Source organism: Artemia franciscana, chromosome 3 (genome assembly GCF_032884065.1).
Source record: "Artemia franciscana chromosome 3, ASM3288406v1, whole genome shotgun sequence".
NCBI lineage: Eukaryota > Metazoa > Arthropoda > Branchiopoda > Anostraca > Artemiidae > Artemia > Artemia franciscana.
In genome coordinates, this window is record NC_088865.1 from 18,846,853 (window position 1) to 18,870,991 (window position 24,139).

General features: G+C 36.1%; 1 protein-coding gene across 1 annotated transcript; it reads right to left on the reverse strand.

The window, feature by feature from the left end:
- Positions 1–2,368: 2,368 nt before the first annotated feature.
- On the reverse strand, positions 2,369–24,120 carry LOC136024975 (xyloside xylosyltransferase 1-like). The gene is made up of 5 exons (XM_065700580.1): positions 22,780–24,120; positions 18,613–19,055; positions 16,301–16,465; positions 9,505–9,696; positions 2,369–5,837 (listed from the first exon to the last, which is right to left on the reverse strand). Exons 2-5 carry the CDS (start codon positions 18,889–18,891, stop codon positions 5,508–5,510), a joined length of 966 nt encoding a protein of 321 aa, XP_065556652.1. The 5' UTR covers positions 18,892–19,055; positions 22,780–24,120; the 3' UTR covers positions 2,369–5,507.
- Between the last annotated feature and the right edge of the window lie 19 nt (positions 24,121–24,139).

The window sequence follows — 24,139 nt, forward strand, 5'->3', positions numbered from 1 at the left end:
AGGGGACGCCGGGGTGCACAGGGGGATATATAAATGACGATGGCGACTCAGGGAATGGTCGATTAGCAATCACCATCAACAAAGCTCAAGGGCAATCATTAGAATCATGAGGTATAGATCTGAATACGGATTGTTTTCCCGTGGACCATTATATGTTGCATGTTCAAGAGTCGGTAAACCTGTCGGTAAACCTGACAATCTATTTATATGCACAGACAATGGGACAGCAAAGAATGTTGTATATTCGCAAGTTTTACGTAGTTAAAAACACATATATATATATATATATATATATATATATATATATATATATATATATATATATATATATATATATATATATATATATATATATATATATATATATATATATATATATATATATATATATATATATATATATCTATCTATATTCACAGGTGGGACATAGGGACACAACTACAATGGCGCGTAACTAATATGGCGCGTAACGACTTACGCGCGCGGGGGGGCTTGGGGGGGCGCGAAGCGCCCCCACCAACTAGGTGTTGGGGTGGCGCGAAGCGCCACCCCAACAGCTAGTATATATATAAATAAGTTGTCTGTGTGTGTGTGTCGAGTGACGTCATGTTTGTGTGTCGACTGACGTCATGATTGTTGATTGACGAAATTACACACCGGGACATCGGGACACAAATGACGACCGGGACACCGGGACATCTTATCTATCTATCTATATATATAAATCTATCTATATATTAAAATAAGTTGTCTGTCTGTCTGTCTGTGGATCAGGTGACGTCATGTTTCTGTGTTGACTGACGTCATGAAATTAGTTGTCGTCATTTTTGCTTTGACGGTGACGTCATTAACGGTATTTGAACGCAAAACCGCGCAGTTAGATGAAAATCCACCTGGAGAGCGAGAGTCAAAACATATCAAAACTGAAAATGATAGCGATGATGATTGGGTTTGGGATTTTGACTTGGATAAGGTCATCAATGCCTACCAGATTTAAGTTAAAAAAACAAAGGTTCGTCGATATGTACTTCATAGTGACGCTGAAAAATAAAGAAGAAAAAGAAAACTGAAAAAAGAAAAAAAGTAAAAAACTAAAAAAAAACTAAAAAGAAAAAACACTCAAAGAGAAATTACAGACCGGGACACAAATGACGACCGAGACAGAGGGAATATAAGTGACGACCGGGAACCTCAAAGAGAAATTACAGACTGGGACACCCGGACACAAATCACGACCGGGACACAGGGAATATAAATGACGACCGGGACACAGGGACACAACTACAACGGGGACGCCGGGGGCACAGGCGGGATATATAAATGACGACCGGGACACAGGGATTGTTCGAATAGAAATTACAGACCGGGACACCGGGACACAAATGACGACCGGGACACCGGGAAACAGGGAATATAAATGACGACCGGGACACTCAAAGAGAAATTACAAACTGGGACACCGGGACACAAATGACGACCGGGACACAGGGAATATAAATGACGACCGGGACACAGGGACACATCATTAGAATAATGAGGTATAGATCTGAATACGGATTGTTTTTCCCATGGACAATTATATGTTGCATGTTCAAGAGTCAGTAAACCTGACAATCTATTTATATGCACAGACAATGGGACAGCGAAGAATGTTGTATATTCGCATGTTTTACGTAGTTAAAAACATATATTGTGTCCCACCGGGACACAAATGACGACCGGGACACAGGGAATATAAATGACGACAAGGACATTCAAAGAGAAATTACAGACCGGGACACCGGAACACAAATGACGACCGGGACAAAAATGACGACCGGGCCGCCGGGACACAGGGTATACAAATGACGACCGCGACACTCAAAGAGAAATTACAGACTGGGACACCGGGACACAAATGACGACCGGGACACAGGGAATGTTCGATTAGCAATCACCATCAACAAAGCTCAAGGGCAATCATTAGAATAATGAGGTATAGATCTGAATACAGATTGTTTTTCCCATGGACAAGTATCTATTTATATGTACAGACAATGGGACAGCCAAGAATGTTGTACATTCGCAAGTTTTACGTAGTTAAAAATATATATATATCTATCTATATTCACAGGTGGGACACAGGGACACAACTACAATGGCGCGTAACTAATATGGCGCGTAACGACTTGCGCACGCGTGGGGGCTTGGGGGGGCGAAGCGCCCCCTCCAACTAGGTGTTGGGGTATAATCCATGGATTATTCTTTATGGTTGATTGTGTGTGGCTATGCTGTTTGACCTGTGTGATTGTGTGGATGATTTAGGAAAACAGTCTTCCTTTTCTCCTTCTGTCTCTCTTTTTTTTTCTTTTCTTTTTTTTGTGTTTGTGCTGTTGCATTGGTGATTTCTCTTTTCATGATATATATATATATATATATATATATATATATATATGCATATATATATATATATATATATATATATATATATATATATATATATATATATATATATATATATATATATATATATATATTTACAAAGATTACATTAGGATTGAATGAATAGCAGTTTTGTTTAGAATTTAAATTGACAATTTTCTGAGAATTGCCTGCGGTGGGATTAGAACTTGCAACCTTCGGAGTAGAAGTCAAACAAGCTATCCATTGCACCAAGCAGGCTTTTGCAGAGACCTAGAAAGAGACGATTACTTCCATTGTAATAAGGGTTTACATAAATTATTAAAAATCAAACTTTAGCCCATAGTAACTGAAGTATTAAAAACAATCTGGCTTGCTGCGGGAACTAGCAACCTGGTAAGAGACGATCACGTCCCATACTAAAAAAAATATGTTATCTAGATTACAGTTGTAGCTAGAAACCTAGTAAGAGACAATCACATCCAATACTAAGAAATATAATAACCCATAACTCCTAAGAATAGAGTCAGATCAGAACAAGAAGTACGCATTTAGAACTGCCTTATCTAAAACCTCTATATAGGAAACTTACCATCCACTAGCTTGAACAACAAGAGAAATATACTGACTTGAAAAATCAAAAAATTGACTGCTACCGCGATATTCTGCGTATACAGAATCTTTTTTTCTTTTTTTACTCATCAGATAGCTTGGCACTGGAACATGGTAGATAGTTGTTTAATGGCTCATTTTAAAGGAAATTCAATGGTTAAAATCTTTCTGTCATTAAAAAGTAAGATTGACGAATGGCGTCATAATTGTAGGTTAAATCTAGATCGTCTCTTACTATTCCAATTAAGAAAAGTCATAGGCTTTTCCTGTTTCTTATTATAGTTATTAAAGTTATGATATAACTATATAGTAATTATAGTGTCATTATCCCGGTTGCAGCGGTAGCTAGCAGCCCAGTAAGAGACGATAACGTCCCATATCAAGAAATACAAAATCAACGTTGCAGCGGCATCTAGCAGCCTAGGAAGAGACGATCACGTCCAATACTAAAAATATGATAGCCCATAACTCCTGAAAATAGTATTAGATAAAAAGGAGCAGTACACAATTAGAACCGCCTTGTCTGAAGTCCCTATATATGGAACATACAATTCCTTACCCTGAATAATAAGGAAAACTAGATCTACGTTGCATGGGCAACGTGAGGTGCTGCGGCAACCTTTGTTCGACTTCGCCGAGTAAAGTTTTGCGAGAGCATCACTTTGGTTTTGTTTCCTCGCTTCGATTAAACGCTTAAGTTGTTAATCTGTAAGGATCTTAAAATACTATTTACATCAACTCGCAAAAGCTGCCAACCCCTCATTGCAACTAGCAAAAGTTGTAAACCTTTCATCGTTAAAGATGATTGTAGCCTAACAGTCGATTATTACTTACAATTCCCCTACATGTCTTACCGCTGGAACCAAACTGGTCGTACCATCAAATACACCGGAAATAAATAATAGGTATACCAACTAGCAAAAGTTGCGAACCCCTCATTGCCGAAGATGGTTATGAGCCAACAGCCGACTGTTGCTCAACACTCCCCTATATGTCTCACAATTGGTATCAGCCCATTTTTGGTTTCAGTGTGTACCTTACTACTGAAGTTGTCCACCCCTTTAAGCTTTCAAACTGGTATATCTCATGAAAGAATTTATCCACCAAAAAAGGGATAATCATCTCATCAAGAGCTATCGACTGCCGTCGAAAAAAAAATCTATCGGTTTTAGTTCAAAAGTTGACTGTTTTGCCGTAGGCCGAGTTTCCAAATTCCAACAAACCACTTAGAAAAGAGCAAAGGATAAACTCTAATTTCTTTAGCAATAGGAGAACTTTTAAAGTTTAAGAGGTATATTTGATACCATTTCTGTATCAGCCTATATTTGGTTTCAGCATGTACCTTACTATTGAAGTTGTCAAACCCTTTAAACTTTCAAACTGGTATAACTCATGAAGGAATTTTTATACCAAAAAATGCATTATATATACTTTGATTAGCTCATCAAGAGCTATCGACTGACGTCGAAAAAAAATCGATCTGTCTTAGTTCAAAAGTTTGCCGTAGGCCAAGTTTCTAACGTCACCACTTAGAAAGGAGCAAACGATATACTCTAATTTCTTTAGCAACGAGAGAACTTCTAAAGTTTAGGGGGTACATCTGATACCATTTCTCTAATGCAATCCCATGTGGGAAAAACCAAGTGATAAACTCAGGTGAAATCACGAACAGGAAAGGGTGGAATCAATAGATGGCAGCATTTTTTGTCCCCACTTTTTTATTTCTGTAATTATTTCTATTTATCATTCAAAGAAGATATATTGGCTGTGGGGCCGGGTAACTGCCGCATATATTTAACATTTATAGATATTAGTCCATCTTCAATTTGAAACTGGTGCCTGCCTGCTTGCCTACAATGCGTTAACAATTAGTTCAAAACTGAATATAACTCCAAAGTAAAAGTTAAAAAAAAATACAAATAAGCTTTCATATTCTCCCTGCATCGCCTTATGACAGGGAAACAGGGAGAAAGAACAACAACAAAAAAGAAACACAAAAAGTTACAGTACACTATACACTAAGAACACGACAAATAATGCCCAGAGTATGGACACATACATTAAGAACATGACAAATAGCCAGCCATCACTGATTACCCACCTAGAAACAAGCCAGAGGGAAGTGCATACTCAATAAACAAACAATGCTAATTTAAAATTCCGATTTGGCGCACCAGCATCCATCTCACAGGGGCATCTAATTAAGTTATAATTTCACTCACCCTTTCTTAATTTCTCAGACTCTAATTTCACTCACCCTTTCTTAATTTATCAGACTCTAATTCCCTTTTCCAGAGGGTAAAATGGAATTTCGTTTTCCGCGTGAATTCTCTTTGCATGAATTTTCTGAAATATAAACAATCTTGTTTGAAAAATTTATGTTCCTTTTTTGTTCTATTTCAGAATTATTTCACCATTTCTGCTCATTCAGGATTTAAGAATAATTTCTTTGTTGCTCACTAAACCCATAATTGGAATAAGCGTTACTCCAAAACTTATTTTACTAATCTTTCACTTGGAAATCGGCTCCCACCATTTGCATGATAAATTTTGGCAGTTTTATTACAACTGTGGTACAATACAAAAATATCACCATTTCCCTCATTCCTTTGTGCTTCATCAAGCTGATAGTTCCACTCACAACTTAAAACACGAAACATATTGGGGTGTTTTGCACCCATGACTGTAAAAAAATCTTGATCAGCCAATGCCGGGGTCAAATTGAACTCTGCCGCTAAATCAGACATGTTCTCAAGGTATACATTGAATGTTTCACTTTTTCTTAGTTTTTCTAAGTCCATGAGCATGACACCAGTATTATATCCCTGAAAAACAGATCAGTAATACAGAAAAATAGTGTGAAATTAAAGGGAAACTGATGAATTAGTAACTTAAAAAAATATATTTTAAAGAGCTCACAAAGATGAATCTTTTCAACTACTCATCGTCAAAGTGGAATCTCTTAAATGTGTTTTTGATGCGCAGGAGATAATATAAAAATAATAAAAAAAATCTAGAATAACAATTAAAAGCTAAGAACAATAATCAAAAGTCAGCAACAAAGTGAGATGTGGCTTATGGGGATACGATAAGGACATTAACTGGAATAAACATCTTCAAAAGTTAAGTTTATGGAATATGCCTTTCAGACTTAAGGTGAGGAGTGACAAAACTTTCTTTATTTGTGGTATCGTATCAAAAATTGAACAGGTCACCAATTCACAAAATGTAGGGGAAGATAATAAGTGCATTCTCCAAAAAAAAAATTTATAATTAATATAAAAAACGTGACATTTTTTAAAATCTTGGGGGGGGGGTCCGTTTTTCTCCATGGGGAGACAACAGAATCTAGAGAACAATTGAGGGAGAACCTCTTGAAATACTGACAAAATGTTTACCCTTAAATCCAAGGAGTTCAGAGAAATACGTTTCTTTACCCTTTTTCGGGGGAAACGAGTTATTTCATTCCCCTTGTTTTGTTTCCATTTTCTACTTGCATGTGCACGTGCATTGAGGTCCTCTGGGGACAAGGACTGAAAGATACAAGCTTTGAGCCAACCCCAAAAAAATGGCCATTTTAAATCCCTGTTTTTAGGGTAATTATGCAACAAAACTATTCCGTTTTTACCCTTGGCTTAGGAACTTCTGGTTTTGGGTTTTAGACTGGCAATAAAGGCAAGTTCTTGGCCCTTTTTTGGGTCTCCTAGCACCCACCAAACAAGTTTCAAGCTAATAAAAAAATAGTTCTCAGGAGTGTTTTCGGGTTCTGTTTCTGGGGAAACCAAGCCTGAAAGAAAGAAAATTCAGCCCAATTTTCGATGAGCTAAAGTATCAGTTATAATGAGAGGGGGTGAGCAATTTTTTAGGTTAAGGGTAGGATAGATTCCTAAAAAGAAAATTTTGATGGGTAAACTGCTTACTCTTCATGAGGTTTCAGTTAAACATTGAATGAGATAGGGCGGGAGCATGAATGAATTAAATCGTTTCTCTGTACAGCTAAAATTTTAATTCTCTTATCTACCAGCACAGAGGTAGAAAAGGCATTTTTTTTTGGGATGGTAAATACTGCAAGTAATTTAGTTTTCAGCAATTTTAAATGGTGTTATTTTCGTTTTCTATTTGTATGAAGGACTTTTATGTGTTGAAATGTATTTAATGTAATTATCGACAAGAAAATCTTCTTGTAGAAATTGTGGTGACTTCATTTATGTAGAAGATAAAAAATATCACAGAATTTCCATCCATACTAACAATAATACTCCTTTTTATCCAACTGACATTCTTTAGTAGTAATATTAACAAGGAATTTTTACCAAAATTACTATTCACTGCCAATTTTTTAAGCATATTCAAATTTTATCCGAAATGATATTGCAAATTTAAGCGTAGGGGGGTTTTAATCAACGTACAATTACTGATTTACACATTTTAAAAGCAATTAATCAGGGATTTTAGAGATCGAAAACAATCAGTAATTAAATAAAAAATAAGCTTTTCAAATGAAAGCAGGAACAGATTGAAAACATATTTGAACAGATTTTCCTTTATATGAAGGGGGCTCTCTCTTCCTTAGCTCCTAACTCTTTACCGTGAAGTTTGGCTTTTTTCAAATATTTTAAGGAAATTTGAAATTAGAAAGATAATATTTTTCGAAGCACTAAAAAACTTTTGTTTAATGAGCAAGGTGTTGAGAAGGGAGCAGGCCCCCTTATATACAGAATAATTTAAATTTATTTTAAGTTCTAAACTTGCTCCTTACCTTATTTGAAGTATTTTCTATTTGTTTAATTACATATCATGAAACTGTAAGGTTTTATGAATACAATACTTTTAGTACCGCAGAAAAAACGATCAATATTTCAATGATCTATGTTTGGATCTTGATGGTAATCAAACAGTTCGTCATAACGAACTGTAAGGAGCGACCCAGCTTAATAGTAACCAAAACTTTAAAACGGAGTTTTGATACCAATAGATATAACAAAAGAATTAGCTTAATATGCTGATTCCAAATATATAAGTTTCATTGAGTTTAATCTTACCCATCAGAAGTTACGAGCCTGAGAAAACTTGTCTGATTTTCGAAAAATAGGGGGAAAGACCCCCTCGAAGTAATATAATTTTAATGGAAACTACACCATCGGATTCATTGTATCAAAGAGCTTAATGTAGAGTTTTCTAGCTCATACATGCAAAAATGTGGAATTTTGTAATTGATGGCAGACGAAAGATCACGGATGCGTGTTTATTGGTTTATTTGTTGTTTTGTTGGGTTTTTTTCAGGGGTTATCGTATCGACCCAGTGGGTCTAAAATATTGAGAGAGGGCTCATTCTCACGGGAATGAAAATTGCTAGTGCCCTTTCAAGTAACCAAAAATTGCAGGGCAACTAGGCCATCTTCCACGCACCAAACTGGAAAGTGGTCACCCAGTCACAAATTCGAACTTATATTTTCCTTATTAAGGGTAAAAAGCTATTGGAAGGAATCAAACAATGGGGCAGTACACATCTTTTCCGTAGTTTTTCACTATTCAGCTTTTTTTCCTTTGGTTTCCTTATAATTACTTTATAGTCCCAAATTTCCGGTGCCCATGGTTATCATTTATTATCAAATGATATTTATAAGACTCTAAAGATATTCGGTATCAAACTATAATAATATTACTTTTTGGCCCTGGACTTTGCAGGGACCCAGGATAGGGTACAATTAAAGTTTGTTTGCTGATTTGTTTGAAAATCAAGTGATTAGCCATAGGAAATACGCAATTCATTATAGTGAAATATAAGACAACAAGTCATCTGCAGCAATCTGGAAAAATATGAAAATGAAAAGGATAGAGGACATTAGCTAATTTTTCCATAGAAAACACAATTGCAAGATCCTAAGTACAGCCCTCTTCAACAATCTAACAATTATTTAAAGTGAATTATTATATACTCAAATGGAAAACTAAAGAGGGTGCCTCAGTTTCCAGGTCAGGTATCAATAGTTCTCAAAACCAGGGTAGCAATTAATTAATCAATTAATATTTTCAATCAAAAAACTCACTTGCTAATTTCGGTGTTCACAAATATTAATAAAGTAGCGCAGGTAACATGATAGGTACCGATAGATACCGGTACATTTGAAGGGTACCCGTAGGTTCATTATGAGCTAAACAATTATGCTTGGAAAGAGAAATTCCAGCGCATAAATAGCAGAAAACTGAGCAGCCAGCAGTCCTTAGAGGATAAAAATGTCAGATCTAGGAACATATGTGAGATCTTTTTCTGGAGGGAACTCATTGAGCCCCCCTCCTAAAATAGACTAATTATATACAAAAATGGGGAAATCATAAAACATTTTAATAAATGAAAAATTTTAGGTGGAAATACATCCAGTGTCATATTCGAGGTGAACTTCTTTAATGTCAATACATATTACATGTCACTTCAATTAAATAGAAATTGTTAATGGCCCTGCACTATTACATGTAAGCTCTTTACAATACCTGAAATCCAGGTCTAGGCTCCCCAACGGATGTGCCAGGATTCTTTTCCCGATACATTTTGAATGCATTTTTATAATGTGGTGCCAGATCATGTGCCACAGAAATCAGTGCGTTTGGCTCCATATCTGAAAAACCTTCATACAAGCTTCTGATACTAACTTGAAATTCTAGGTCGGTGTCTAAGGCAATAACCTAAGAAAAAAGTCAATTTTTCTTTTATCTCAAATCAATAAATACAAATGATATTCAGGACTTTATGCTTGTAGGATAAAAAAAAATTACATTTTTATCGCTCATAATATAAACAAGAACTGTGCCATGAACAAATAAAGGGAAAAAAATACACAGAACAACTAACAATACTTTTTAGAAAGGAAATCAACTGAACAAAGGGGTCATGGGCGCCGATAGGGGCCATGCCATCCTGGAAATTTGGGACTATAAAGTAATTAAAAGGAAACCAAAGGAAAGAGAGAAGAATAGGGGAAAACCATAGGGAAAAATTGTGTGTTGCCCCATTGTTGGAGGCCTGCAAACCAATAGATTTTAACCCTTAATAAGGAAAATATAAGTTCTAATTTGTGACCCCGTTCCAGTTTTCCACAAATATTTTTCTAAATTATTTGGTTGACTTTGATTTACTTTGACTTAACTCTCTTGCTCAGCAGGGTCGCCAGCGTAGAGGGAACTGGTTGACAACGCCGTCAGTTTTTTTTTCTAAGTAGCCCTGTCCAGGGCTAAGGATGGGGCCTTGATGTTGCGATTGAGCAGGCGTTGGTTTATTACATCAGCCCATCTAGTGCATGGCCTTCCTCGAGGGCGTTTCCAGCCATTTTCCGAGGAATTCAAGTCCGAGATGATCCTTGCGGGGGTACTTAGCGGGAGACAAAGTAGGTGGCCGTACCACCTTAGAGAGCGGGCTTCTACTTGGGTAGAGAGGTTCGCCAGCTTGAAGGTCTTCAGGATCTCAGTGTTGCGGATCTTGTCATACCGTTTGAAGCCTTCGACTCGACGCAGGTGTCTAGCCTTAACAGTATCGATGCTTCTTAGCTGTGTCTGGGTTATCGGTTATGTCTCAGATGAGTACAGCATGATGCTTGAGACAGTGGCGTTGTAAATTCGGGCTTTGGTATGGCAGCTAATTTGCATTTTGTGGAAGACTGCTCCCAGGAGTCGTCCAAACACAAAGCTTGCCTTGGCTGATCTGGCTGATATTTCGGCGTCAAGTCTGCCACTGGAGGATATAATTGATCCGAGATATGTGAATGGTCTTACCACATCGACAGCTTGGCCGTTAATCACAACAGTTGAGAGTGGTGCTGATGCGATCTTTTCCATGGACATGATCTTCGTTTTCTTGCAGTTGATTTGCAGCCCAATTCTAGATGCTGTGGAGGAGAGCGTCTCGAGTGCAGACTTAATTTATTTGAGATTGTCACTAAGGACAGCTACATCGTCCGTGAAGGCAACATTGGACAGAGCCTCTCGGCATATCTGATGCCGGAAGGGTGCGCACGGTGCGGTTCGTTCAGGATGTTGTCTATGACGCAGTTAAACAGCTCAGGTGCAGCAACCCATCCTTGCCGTACTCCATTTTGTATTGGGAAGGAAGAAGAAAGCTTCCCGTTAACCAGGACGGCGCTTTCTGAGATACTGTAAAGTTCTTTGAATAGGCTGACTATCTTTGCAGGTAGGCCCGCAGCTTTCAGGATTAGCCAAAGGGACGGTCTGTCAACAGCGTCAAAGGCTGAACGAAAGTCAATGAAAGCTATGTAGGCTTTTTGTTGAATTCCACTGTCTACTCAGCGATCTGTCTAACCGTGTGAATCTGCTCAGTTGTCGATCTTCCTGGCATGAATCCGGCCTGTTGGGGGTTGTTGCACATGTAGGAAACTTGTTGCACGTTTTAGCATTAGCATCGCAAACAGCTTTCCAGGAACAGACAGTAGGGTGATACCGCGGTAGTTGCTGCAGTCCGTCTTGCTGCCTTTGCGCTTAAACATTGGCACAAGGATTCCTTTCTTCCAGTCTGATGGTATAATTTCTGTGCGCCAGAATATGCTGAATACCATCTGCAGCCAGAGCATCATTGCAGGGCCGCCTGTTGTGAGTAGGTCAGAAGCGATGCCACAAGTGCCGGCTGCTTCATTGTTCTTAAGTTTCTTTACGACCGATCTGATCTCCTCAGGAGAAAATTCATCACCGTCGGGGGCAGCGGCAGCCTCTGCAGCAGCAGCAACAAGCCCTGGGTCAATGGAATCAGGTCGATCTGAGTTGAGCAGTATGTCGAAGTTTTTCCTCCATAGACCAAGACATTGGGACTGATCGTATATGGTTTCTCCATTCGTTGCTTTCAGGCTTGTGGACGCCATGGTGTGTTGGCCAGTCAGCTCACGCAAGATTTGGTTGGAGTAACAAAAAAATCTAATTCTTAACATGAATAGATGGTAAGTAAATAACGATCCTTGTCAATAACGAAAGTATAAGGCCTAACTATTGATAGCATTGAATCAAAGAATTGCCTTTTTATGGTTATCTTCAATGTGAAGTTTTTTTTATTAGTAATTAGTACGGTTATCAGTACGCAAGAAAGTTCGTATAATACTAGAAAAAACAGGAAAACAACTTATTAAAGGGCAACTTTGGCAAAATATGCCGCCAACTTTTGCTTGTATTGCAATAGGACCCATGAGCTGGTATATTAAGCCACTATAATCAGAAATTTTTCCACTAAACGGAGTGCTGGTAATTTCTATATTTGACCACTGAAGCGATAAGTTTTTGTTCCTGTAAAGTGCTAAAATTTCATGTATTTTGTTTCATTTTGCATGCATTTTAATTACTCTTTTTATTTAAGATTTATTTCCTAAAAGTGTTTAAAAACAAACTTATTCCTGCGAAAATAATATCCTTAAGTATATTCCCTGCCACCCACCCAACCACCACTGCTATTTTGGCGTCTGGCCCCCCTAGAAAATTTTCTGCCAGCTCCCTTGAACAGGGTATATTATTCTAAATATCTTACAATCGTCTTATCATTTTCACACCTCCACAACAAGCCCTCTGACAAAAGCCCTCTGATAGTTCGTAATATAATTTATATATGCTCCAAGAGTCTGCAGAGGGCTACCAGTTGTTTGCCTTAAAAAGAATGCTAAATAACTTCCAACTAACCAATTTCCCTTTGAGTTGATGTTTGTGGATTGGGTTTGGATTTTTTTTCTTTTTTTTTTTTAGCACGAGTTATATGAATCTTGTTAAATTTTTCATTTCAAAATAGGTTCTACTCCCATGCCTAGCTTGTTATTTTGGCTATTTTTGAGGTGGGAGATTGATTTTATTTTTATTTTTTTGTAGGTTATTTTTTCCTTTATCCTTTCCTGCCATAAAGTCTTAAGGTAGAGACCATGTTGAAAATGTTTTTGTTGTAAATGTAATATTGTACAAACGAACTCTGTACTCGAGACTGATAAAAAAAATAAAGCAACACAAATAAAAGAAATTCAAATACCAATATGATTTTATGTGGTATAATTATTGGATATTTCATAGTAAAAGAAATTAGAGCAGTTTTGAAAGGCATAAGCAACTGAAGAGACATCTAGTTTCTGGCTTTATATACATAATTTCAAACATCTAGGGAGACTGTTGGAAGGAGAGAAGCAGAAGAATATGAACTGAGCACCAAAGACAGAGGCCTGTTTGTATTTTTATGTCAGGAATTATGTGGCATGTAATAAAGTATAAATATGTTGTTTATTACAAATATGTTACATATGTGTAATAATTGCATCATAACAAAGTTTATATGTATTATTTTGATTTTGTTTTACAGCGCAGGCGATTGCTGCAGGAGAAAAAATCCTACCTTTAACAAGAAAAGTGATACATATACCAATTCAGAATTGTCTGAAGTGACACTCAAGCAAGCAAGTGATTATATAAGGCACAAAAACATAAAGTGATACGAAAGCACATAACCTATTGGTCGAAAGTGTCAAGCCCAAACAACAGCAACAACAACAAGAAAGAGGTGCCAAAAACAAATTAATTAGACCATGAAAATTCACTTTAAAAAAAACTTTTGATTGAAGAAATAGAAATGAGGTTGTATGCCCCAGTCAGGTTTCATAGAATAAAAATAACATTCTTACAGCCAGTGTGTCTAATTTTGGAAGCAAAACAGAGTAAAAAGTGAACCGAGTAATATTTTACATTTTTGTTTTCTTCTGAATCATAATTGTTGCTTTTTTATATTTTTTTTCAAGTCTAGATTGAAGGCCAATTTTGAATGAGGAAGGAACCTTAAGTCTTAAATCAATAAAAGGAGAAACCAAATTCTAAAATATGAACACCAAAATATTATAAATAAAATGGAAGTTAAGTGATAGGATAAAGTGTAGGTATTTCAGTATTTCCTCTAGTCGCCCTTAATAGCAGGAAAAAAAGCAAAAAAGATAGAATTGACTAAAGAGCTAAAGCATAATATCAAGAGAGGAAAAAGCAATATATAGCAAAATACAGAAAAAAATAATCACATCCAAGAAAAGTATAGTGGTTGTTTTGTATAATTTCCAAAAGACTCCACTGTGATAAGAAAATCGTTTTACAAGTCTAAACAAACTGAAGACTTAATAACGCACATAAGACACTAATAGTATAAAATCTTATTTTTACTAAAACACATTGCAAGCAACAGGGGTTAATACATTTAAAACTGATTAAAGTAAGAACAAGTCAAAGGTCTTTAGGTTTCAGCTATGTATCAGTTAGGTTTCAGTTGTATGAAAGAGAGTGTTTTCAAGAAAATTTTCGTGTCTTTTCCATTTGGAAATCTTGTGGCTCTTTCCAACTTAGAAATCTACAAACTAACTATTAATCTACTACTAACTACTAACTAACTAACTAAATACTAAGAAATCTAGTATTGACTCTACATAAGCATATTCAACCTTCATGCTTCTTGATTCTTCCTAGTTTCATTTTCTTCTCCAATATCGAGGCTATGGCTTCTTTTTTAATATACATACCCACTTCATTAAATAGGTAATTTTACCCTATTTAATATATAGTCGCCCTTATCCCAGTTAATGCTAACCCCCTTATATACTCTAGGGAATTCTATTACTGTTTTATGCTGATGTAGCCTATTTTCTAAATTGTTTGTCTTCTCCCTACATAAAAATTTCCTATAGAAGAAAAGTATTCTTTACAAACCACACGCTTTTTATTTATTTTTTTATATTATGTTTTTTAAAGTATTTACTAAAGATACTATTTCAAACAGTTTGTAGCAACGAACTGTAAGTGAGGAGGAGCTCGATCCAGTAATAACCGAAACTCTAAAAAACAGAATTTTGATAACATTAGGCATATCAAAGGAATTGAATTTCATGCTGATTCCAAATGTATAAATATATAAGTTTAATGTTGTACCCACAGAGGAAATGTGGCTGATTTTCAAATTAGAGGGGAAACATTTCCAAAACACCCAGCGATCAAAATTCACAGTGTCAGGTTTTGCATATAAGAAAACCTTACTTTAGAAATTTTAGCTGATATCTAAAAAAATGTCGAATTTTGCATTTTTTTTTTTTCAGATAAAAGATCAGGAATATTTATTTAATTTGTTTTTCTTTTATTTTTGTTTTTGTGGTTTTTTCCCAGGACTAAACCCTATCAAATCAATGGTCCTAGAACATTAGGAGAGGGCTCATACGAATAGATTTCAAAAGTTCTAGTTTTCAAACAACCAAAAATACCGAAGGGTAACTAGCCCCCCTCCCATCCCCCTCTTTTCTCCAAAACAACTGATTACAATTTTAAAACAGCCGTTTTCTTCAGTATAGATTAAAAGATCCAATAATTATGTCTCTCGAGATGAAACGACTCCCCACATCCCTTAGGCAAAGGGCTGTACGTTTTGAAATTTTTAAACATAGTGCTTGTTATTGAAAAATATACGGACGCTGTCTGGAGAAGGAAGAATTCCGGAGAGAGAATCTTCTGTGGGGAAGAAAGTTTCTGGGAGGGAATTTTCCACAGAAAAACAAACAGGAGAGAGAGAGAAGAGAATTTCCGGGTATGATTAAAAAGGAGCCAGAAATAAGTAAAAATGTGTGCTTATCAGTATAATATTTACCTGAAGTATAATTAATTGTTAAACAATCCTTAATCTTCCCCCTAATTTTTTCTTTGTTCATAGGAGTCCTAAGAATCAAACACGATTCTAATACTTAGTCTGAGAATAAAGTTGGTTCCAGTTGTCCCTACCGTTCACCGTTAAGGAATAAGAAAATAAAAATATCTTGAGAGGGGCCAAGGAAGACTCGTGCATGGGCCTAGGAGACGAAATAGCCTTCAGGCCCACTTACACCCCGAGACGTGTAGCTTATTAGGGTTTTTCTTGGTGGTTTGTAAACTATGTCAAGGCCTAGAGGGTTTAGCGAGTTCGCCTATCCCCCCCTCGCGTCAAAAGTGAACCTTTCCTGAAATAAATACTGTGCACCTGGCGGGGGGTGTTCCATGATTTATATTGTAGAAGCCAAAACAGGAGAAAGCGTTGTCTCTGTTAGTAGGCTTTACTTTCCTTCTTTTTATTTTAAATTGTTTATTCCATATTCTCCATTCTGCGTTCTTTTTCTGTGTTTTGTAGACTTTTCTATTTTCTTAATTCTACATTTTTTCTTCTTTGTTTTTCATTCTATACTTTTTTCTTCTTTGTTTTTCATTCTATATTCTCAGTCAACTAAAAGTTGATTTAATCCTTTTTGATTTTTAAAGAGTGGTATATTACCTTATCAAAAGAGAAAATGCGATGATAAAGAGGCCGAATAAAGAAAACATCTTCTTTGTACATTCTGTTTGATTTATCCACTGCACCAAAATATTTTCTCATCTCTTTTATTGTTTTCCAGTGTTGCGTCACTATTCCTCCAAGACCATGATAAGTTACCTTAACCTACAATGCGGAAAAGTGAGCAATAATTCTTATATCAGAGATTGACAAAATATAAACTACGAATCGATGAAAAATATAAAATATATGAAATTATAAAGAGATACCTAACCGTATAAATAATTATCCAGATACATCGCATTGTTATTGAAGAGATGGCCAAACCAGAGTTACTGATCGTTTTAGGATTTAGCCTTACGATTATAATAGATTCTGCTGACGTCTCAAATTTATAGGCAAACCGAATTCGAGTCATTTCTGAACATAATATTTAAAGATGGAGTGATAGGGACGCAGTACAAAGGATCATAAGAAACACTCTGCCAATATTGGATACACTAAGGCCAGTAATGGGCCAAAATCAAGTAATGGGGGTTAACCCCCTGGACATCTGAAGTACTGACCCTGGCACAAGAAAAGATTCACAAGGAGCAATCGAAGGTGCATGAAATAGGCTCTTTTGTTAGTACCGACTCTGAGGATGAAAGGCCACTTCTCGCTGATGACTAATAAATGGTGGTTAACTAGTCCCCTCTAGTGTTGATTTCCCAAGTCGATCAGAAGCTGGTGAGTGAAGCTCTTTGGATGGGAGAAAACAATAGTGGATGCTATGATTCTACCAAGAAACACCCTTCGATAATGGGGGAAAAATAAGCAGCCGCCCTATCTCAAATTGCCACGCCCAAGGAGGCAACAATAGCCTTTTGGCTATTTATGTGTGGGGCAATGAGCTTTTGTGGCCTGAAACTCGGTTCATTTCTTAAGTCCGCCTGCTATAATCATGTACTTATGTAATATAAGGAAATTCATCAAACTGTTTATTTTAGACAAGGCCATGTTGCCGACATTGCCATCCTAACTTAAGCGGATATCAATGTACAAAAACGTAAAGTTAACAATTCGGTACAGGAGTAAAATGCCTAAAATATGCCTTTTCAGTTACAGTACTTAAATTATTGTCCAGTGGCATTACCAACAAACGACATCTATATGTCAACAAAACGTATGAACGTACATTTGACTATAATTGAAATTCCGTTCAAGCTATTTTATAGCATTCGCTAAGAGCCCTAGCGCTGCTCGGTAGTGAAGAGGAGCATTCAAAAAAAAAATTTAATTTTTTGACTCTCGTGTGCGCTTTGTGAAGTGAATGGAAAACCCCTATATAATCTGCCATTTGAAAAATGTCATAAATCCTTACATAAACAAAGGCCACACTCCTTAGATAGTGGTGCTGAACTTTTTCAAAGCTGAAAACCACGAAATCTTTGTATCATTGTACTGTGTGATTCTAGCACGCAATATAAAGGTATCAACAGAACTAATAACATGGTTTGAGAATGAGCCTTTTGGATGTATTACTTGATTCTATGTCAACTTAAATTTATCATGAAAATTCAACGAATGTTACATTACATGGCTTGGCACCATGAACACACAAATTAATTCAATGATTTCAATTGAATACGTCAATATACCTCATGCTGGGCATATTTTCAGAGCTGATCATTATTCTAGCCAAGTTGGACCATTAATTGGACTCTTGGTCTTGATGCATTAAAAATTGAAATGGCTTAGCTTCACGCCACCACATGGTATTTACTCAAACAAGAAGTATGTACCTCTAATCCAGGACCAATTAAATCGTTATAAATTGCTAATACTTAAACATTTGGCAGAGATGAGCATTATCACCTACATTATGCTTGTTGTAATTCACTTGACAAACAGCTTTACAGATAGAATCGTTGAAAATACTAATTTAGCTAGAAAGAACTGTCAGAAGGACTAGGTAGTCTTTTTAACTTAATGGAAAAGACTATATTAGAAAACACTTTTAATAGCAGCTTTTGGGATGTATTATTTTTATTAGTGTGTACTATTGGGCTTTTACTGGACTGTTATTCGAACTTTATGACATCAGCTTTAATTGCTGGAATTTTTTTTATTCTTCTGGAACCAGCATGTGACTCTCAGGCTATGTTTAAAACCTATAAGGAAAACTGAATTTCCGCTTAATTCAAAAACTGAAATGAGACGGAACTTAATTATAAAATCACGATTAACGTAAATGTAGTGATTGTAATAAGTTGTTCCCTAAAATAATAGAAAAACTATCAATATACACACGAAAAACACAAGTAACTGACCTGGTTAGTGCCACTATGGAGTGCCACCACTTTTTCCAATGGCGCATTATAATAAGTAATATCTTCAGGAGAACAAATAATATGAAGTTCCATCTTACAGTCTCCTGAATAAACTAGGATGCTTTTCATAAGGTGCACAACACTTAAAAGCTCAGTTTTGTCGGCAAGCAGTTGACCTAGCATGATAATTCGGATAGGCTCATGTCTATTTAGAAGTCCCATGTAACAGAAAATAATAATTATCAATATTGGAATGAGAGTTCGGGCTCGGTTACGCATATCAGACTGCTTAATGTTTATACGTTAAAAATCTATGGCCTTGCTATCAGCTTTGAGCTACTCTCCTATAAACTGAGATTATTATCTTCTTCTTTAAAAATAATTAATTTTAACAGCTTCTTCACTGATTTTCATTAATATTTCCGTTTCTCCTGAGGTAATATCTGAAAAAACAGAGAAAATGAATCCTATTTCTACATCTGAGCACCTAGAAAAAAGTCGTACCGAGTTAACAGTTTAGACATACAAAATGAAGATATAATCCGTCCAGAATATTTTTAAAATTATAATACGTAGCAATACTTGAGGTAAGTATAGCAAAAAAAGCTGACACGGGTTTTGTACTGAATCAGCCTCGGGTAGTTTTCATATGTGGTTACTTGTTAATAGTAGCAAATAATTGTTGAAACACAGCATGGAGTATCATTTTCAGTGCAATCGAGTAGCATCAAACACAAATTGCTATAAAATTTTCCCAAATCAATGATTCCTGAAGACGTACTGACGGTTCTTACGGGGGCAACTCGATTCAAAGATTCCTTTTCATTCAATGAAAATCCTTATCCCTATATGCTCCAACCAGCTCCTGTTTGAGTGCCAAACTTTTTTTGTTCTATAGATCATCTACGTAGTCAGTTACTGAGGGTTTTCCTATCCTATTCTAGCCTTGAAAGAAAAACCAATAAGAATCATTTAAGGTTTAAAAAATCACAAAATTCTATCTTTGCGAAGAAATTGGCACCTGCAGGAAAATAGCTTGTGGGAGGCAAGCCTGTAAAAATTATCTAGGCGGCTCACATTTACTATATTGACCAAACATTGGTCGGTGATGTAGTACTTTTGATTGAAAGATTGGCACATGTAAACAAACTTACTCTGAGGTTGTAGGGGTGTGGGAATTCTATTAGAAGGGGAAGGGGCAGGCAAATATTTGAAAATAATTTTTTTTTTCAAAAAACTGTCACTCATTTTTTGTTTTGAGCTCTGTATTTTTTCATATTCTTATTTATTTTTATCTCCTATGAGAACGGCTAGTTGTACTGTACATTATTTTTACTTAAGACGTTTTCAAATTGTTCGACTTTGTTCTTTTGCTAATAAAATCACATTAACAAGTTTTTGCGCAGGGGGCAAAATATTGAATAGCACTACCCTGTCCTCTGTCTCCCAAAAATTTCAGCCCAAATTTCATGTGTTCATATATTTAAATTTTAACTTTACTTACTTTATATGGGAACAGATATAGAAAAAAAATTAAAACTTAGGATCCAATTCGCTTATACTTGGTGCCAACTGTGTTCTCTACTTTATTTTAATAAAAATACAATTTCAAAAATTACAAAGTGATTATAAATGTTAGATTGTTTATTTGAAATTTTGGGCTCCAAAAATTCCTTTACACGCGGCGAGTGACCCCTCTGCCCCCCTCCCCACCTAAAACCACTTCTTTAGAATTGGAGATAGGAAATGTAGCAAAGCTTCTAAAGGATGTGTTGGGGGATCAGACCACTCGGAAAATACGCTAGAGAATCGTAGCCTTGATGCCCCTTGGAGTTTATCAGCAATGGAAGAAAGTTTGGGAATATAACATTTATTTTAAAGTAGGCTTAAATAGTGATGACATTAAGTGGCATGCTTAAGGGAAGGGTAATTTCCTAGTACTCGGTAATAGAAGAAAAAAATTAGGAAGTGTAAGGGTGATGGATGGAGCAATCCTAGTCGCGTGGATGCAATCCAATGTGCTACGGGACGGGGTTCAAATTCTTGCAATTCTTTTGGCTTGAGGTAGGGGTTAATAGGGTGGCTCTGCAAGCTCAGCAAACTTGAGCCTGGGGCTCTTGCGTTTGAAAAAAAAAATCCCACGAATCTGAATTTCAGATGTCAGGTGAAGCAGGAAACGCGCGTCCCTGTTGCAAATACCAAGTAATTAAGGATGATGGATAGTCGTCACTGATGCCCAGAGCCATTCCTAGGGGGAATGGGCAGCTGCAGCAATTGCCCTGAGCCTTGTGGCTTTGGGGCGTCGTATCTAGGGAATTACTCACTTTGATCCTTTTTCCTCTTTCATTTGGCTTTTTTTGCTTATATTTGAGTCGGGAGGGGGAACACTATAATTAATTGCCCTAGGAACACCGACCCTAGGAACGGCTCTACAGATACCCCATGTTTAGATAAGAATACCAGGATACGCTTCAGTGTATGGTCCTTTGTCCCCGATGACACGAAGGAAATAGTTCTTTTTTTAAAGTAGCAAGTGGTTTGTTTCAGTGATGAGATCAAAAGATTCAGGGATATATATATATATATATATATATATATATATATATATATATATATATATATATATATATATATATATATATATATATATATGTATATATATATATATGTATAGTAAAATATATTAAATTAGGAATGACAAACAGAGAACAATTTTTGTAAGGAATAGGAAATGGAGTGCCGGAAATAATTGTGAATGTGTTCGAGTTGTTTCTTTTTTTTTGTCCTTTTTTGTACTTATGGCCCTTGTGGCATTAAAGCATTAAATATTTTATTCATCTAGCTACATATCATTAAAAAAAAGAAAAGGAAAAGAAAAAGAGGACCGCTCCTTTTACTAGAACGTCTGGACCCTCCTTAAAAAGCAGAAAATTTAAAAAGGAATTGGATAATTTACATTATTAATCTGTATTTTTATAGACCTGAAGCTGAAGTTTCTCTATAAACACTAAGAAATCGGTTCTAGGCTTATTTTTCCAAGAAAATTCCCCTTTCCACGGACAATGCCTCCCCATAGAATTCCCCAAGGAAAGTTCCCCTTATGAAAAATTTCCCTCCCCTCCTCTGAACATTCTCCCTAGGACAATCCCCCAGAATATTTTCCCCACCGGCAATTGGCTCCATAAGGTTGACCCTGGAGAAAATTCTCCCCACATACAATTACCCTTAAGAAATCCTCACAATTCAAAATTGAGCAGCCAAAGGCAAAGTAAAAAAAGAACGAACATCCATGTTTCTGTAGGAGCTTGAATCCTCTACAGTAGGGTTTAGCAATAGGGCTTAATCTGACGGTGTGATTTTCATTAAGATTCCTTGACATTTTGGGGGTGTTTTCCCCATTTTTCAAAAATCAGGTAAATTTTCTCAGTTTCATAACTTTTGATGGATAATTCTAAACTTAATGAATTTTATTTGTTTAGAATCAATATGAAAAACCATTTTTTCTTTTTTCGAATTTCGGTTTCTATTTGATCAAGTCGCTCCTTACTTATAGTTCTTTACCACGAACTGTTTGATCAGCTGTTATAAAGTTCCATTCTTTTTTTTTCAGAGTTTCAGTTACTATTCAGCAAAATTGTTTTCAGCAAATTTTTTCTGAAAATAATCAAACGAGAATATTTTTCACCCAATAAATAAAACAAAAAGGCAAAGCACATACTTCGGTAAAGACCTCCTCAATCTCTAAACAGATATATATATATATATACATATATATATATATATATATATATATATATATATATATATATATATATATATATATATATATATATATTATGGCTGAAAATTACTTTCGTTTTGTTTTGTCTTTTTGCTAACTTTTTGTCTCGTTTTCTGGTACTTTAAGGACATAACTGAAAAGCAAGGTTTTTCACATGGAATTAAGCGCATTTCCCTTAGTTGAAAAGTTTGGGTTCAGGTCTAAATCACGACTTTCTGAAATCGGGTTACTCTTAATATGGGACAGTTTCATAAGCGTAGGTAAAGGATTTTGATACATTTTAGTACCGAAAGATATGGGACATTATTCACAATACCCGACTTCTTGCTCAAATATTTTATTACTTAGCAATAAGCTTCAAAACTAGAAAAATAAAACAAACATACCAAAGATTTATAAGTTCTCTATCAAGACTCAATCCAAGTAGTTTCACACTAAGAATAGCAAAGGAAATTCAATAGTTAATATCTGTGAAGTCATCCATGAATATCTTTGATGATCAAAATTAACGGTAATTAATTGCTGTCTAAACAAACTCGCGTTGAAACAAAATTCACAATAGAATGGTTGTTGCAGGAATTATTCAGCAAAGTTTCTCTTAATTGGCGCTTTTTTAACTATCTTTTTGGGTAAGGAGGAAGGGTAATTGGACACTAATTAGACATTCCGGCCGGTCTTATAAGCTAGGTTCCAAACACGAGCTAAGCTCTGCTTCACATGGCCGATTTCATGTCATCCAACGAAAATTGTCTTCACGTCGGCAAATATTCAGCTCGCTTCTGTTTTCAATTAAATAAAAAATGGGTTTTTTCAACTGAAAGTAAGGAGCTACAGGGTTCGTCCCCTCGTCAAAACATCGCTTCCTACGCTTAAGTTCGAATTTTGTTTAAACTCTTTGAGAATAACCCTGAATCACAAAGGCTGTTTAATTAGAATAAATAGCTCTTTTCAAAGTACTAAAAAACTTTTGCGTAAAGAGTGAGGCGTTGACAAGGGAGCGAATCCCTTATATACGTAATATTTTCTGTTCATTTTAAGTTTTAATGTTGCCGCAAATAGTCGAAATCACAGAAGCAGTCACGTGTAATCACAGTCGCAGTCGTTAGCAGTTGTAAGTATCTTCTTTGCAGTCACAAGTAGTTGCGGTCGCAAGTAGTCGCAGTTTAAATTAGTCACAGCGGCAAGTAGTCACATGTGCAAGTAGTTGCAGTCGCAAGTACTTTCAGTCGCAGTCACAGTAAAAGAAATTACAGGTGCATTCACAAATAGTCGTAATTACAAGGAGTAGCAGTTACATGTAGTTACAGTCGTAAGAAATCATAGTCGTAAGTAGTTGCAGTGGCAAGTTGTCGCAGTTACTATGAATAGTTACAGTCACAAACAGTTGTGCAGGTGCAAGCAGTCACAGTCGCAAGTAGTCGCAGATACAAGTAGTATCGCTCACAATTAGTCGCAGTCACAAGAATTCGCAGTCATAAGTATTCGTTTCAAGTAGTCGTAGTCGCAGGCAAAAGCAGTTAGTGTCACAAGCAGTTGTTGTTGCAGGTGCAAGCATTCGCAGTCACAAGTAGTCGCATTTGCAGTCAAAAGTAGTCACATTCGTAGTAACCCTGGATCAAACATGAACCTCTTTCCCAATAGCAATGGGTAGCTTTTTCCCATCTGTAAACAATGGATTGCTTTCATAGCTTAAAACCCTTGCCCCAGGTACTGGGGGGGGTGCCATCTCTGGAAGCAGTTATTTGA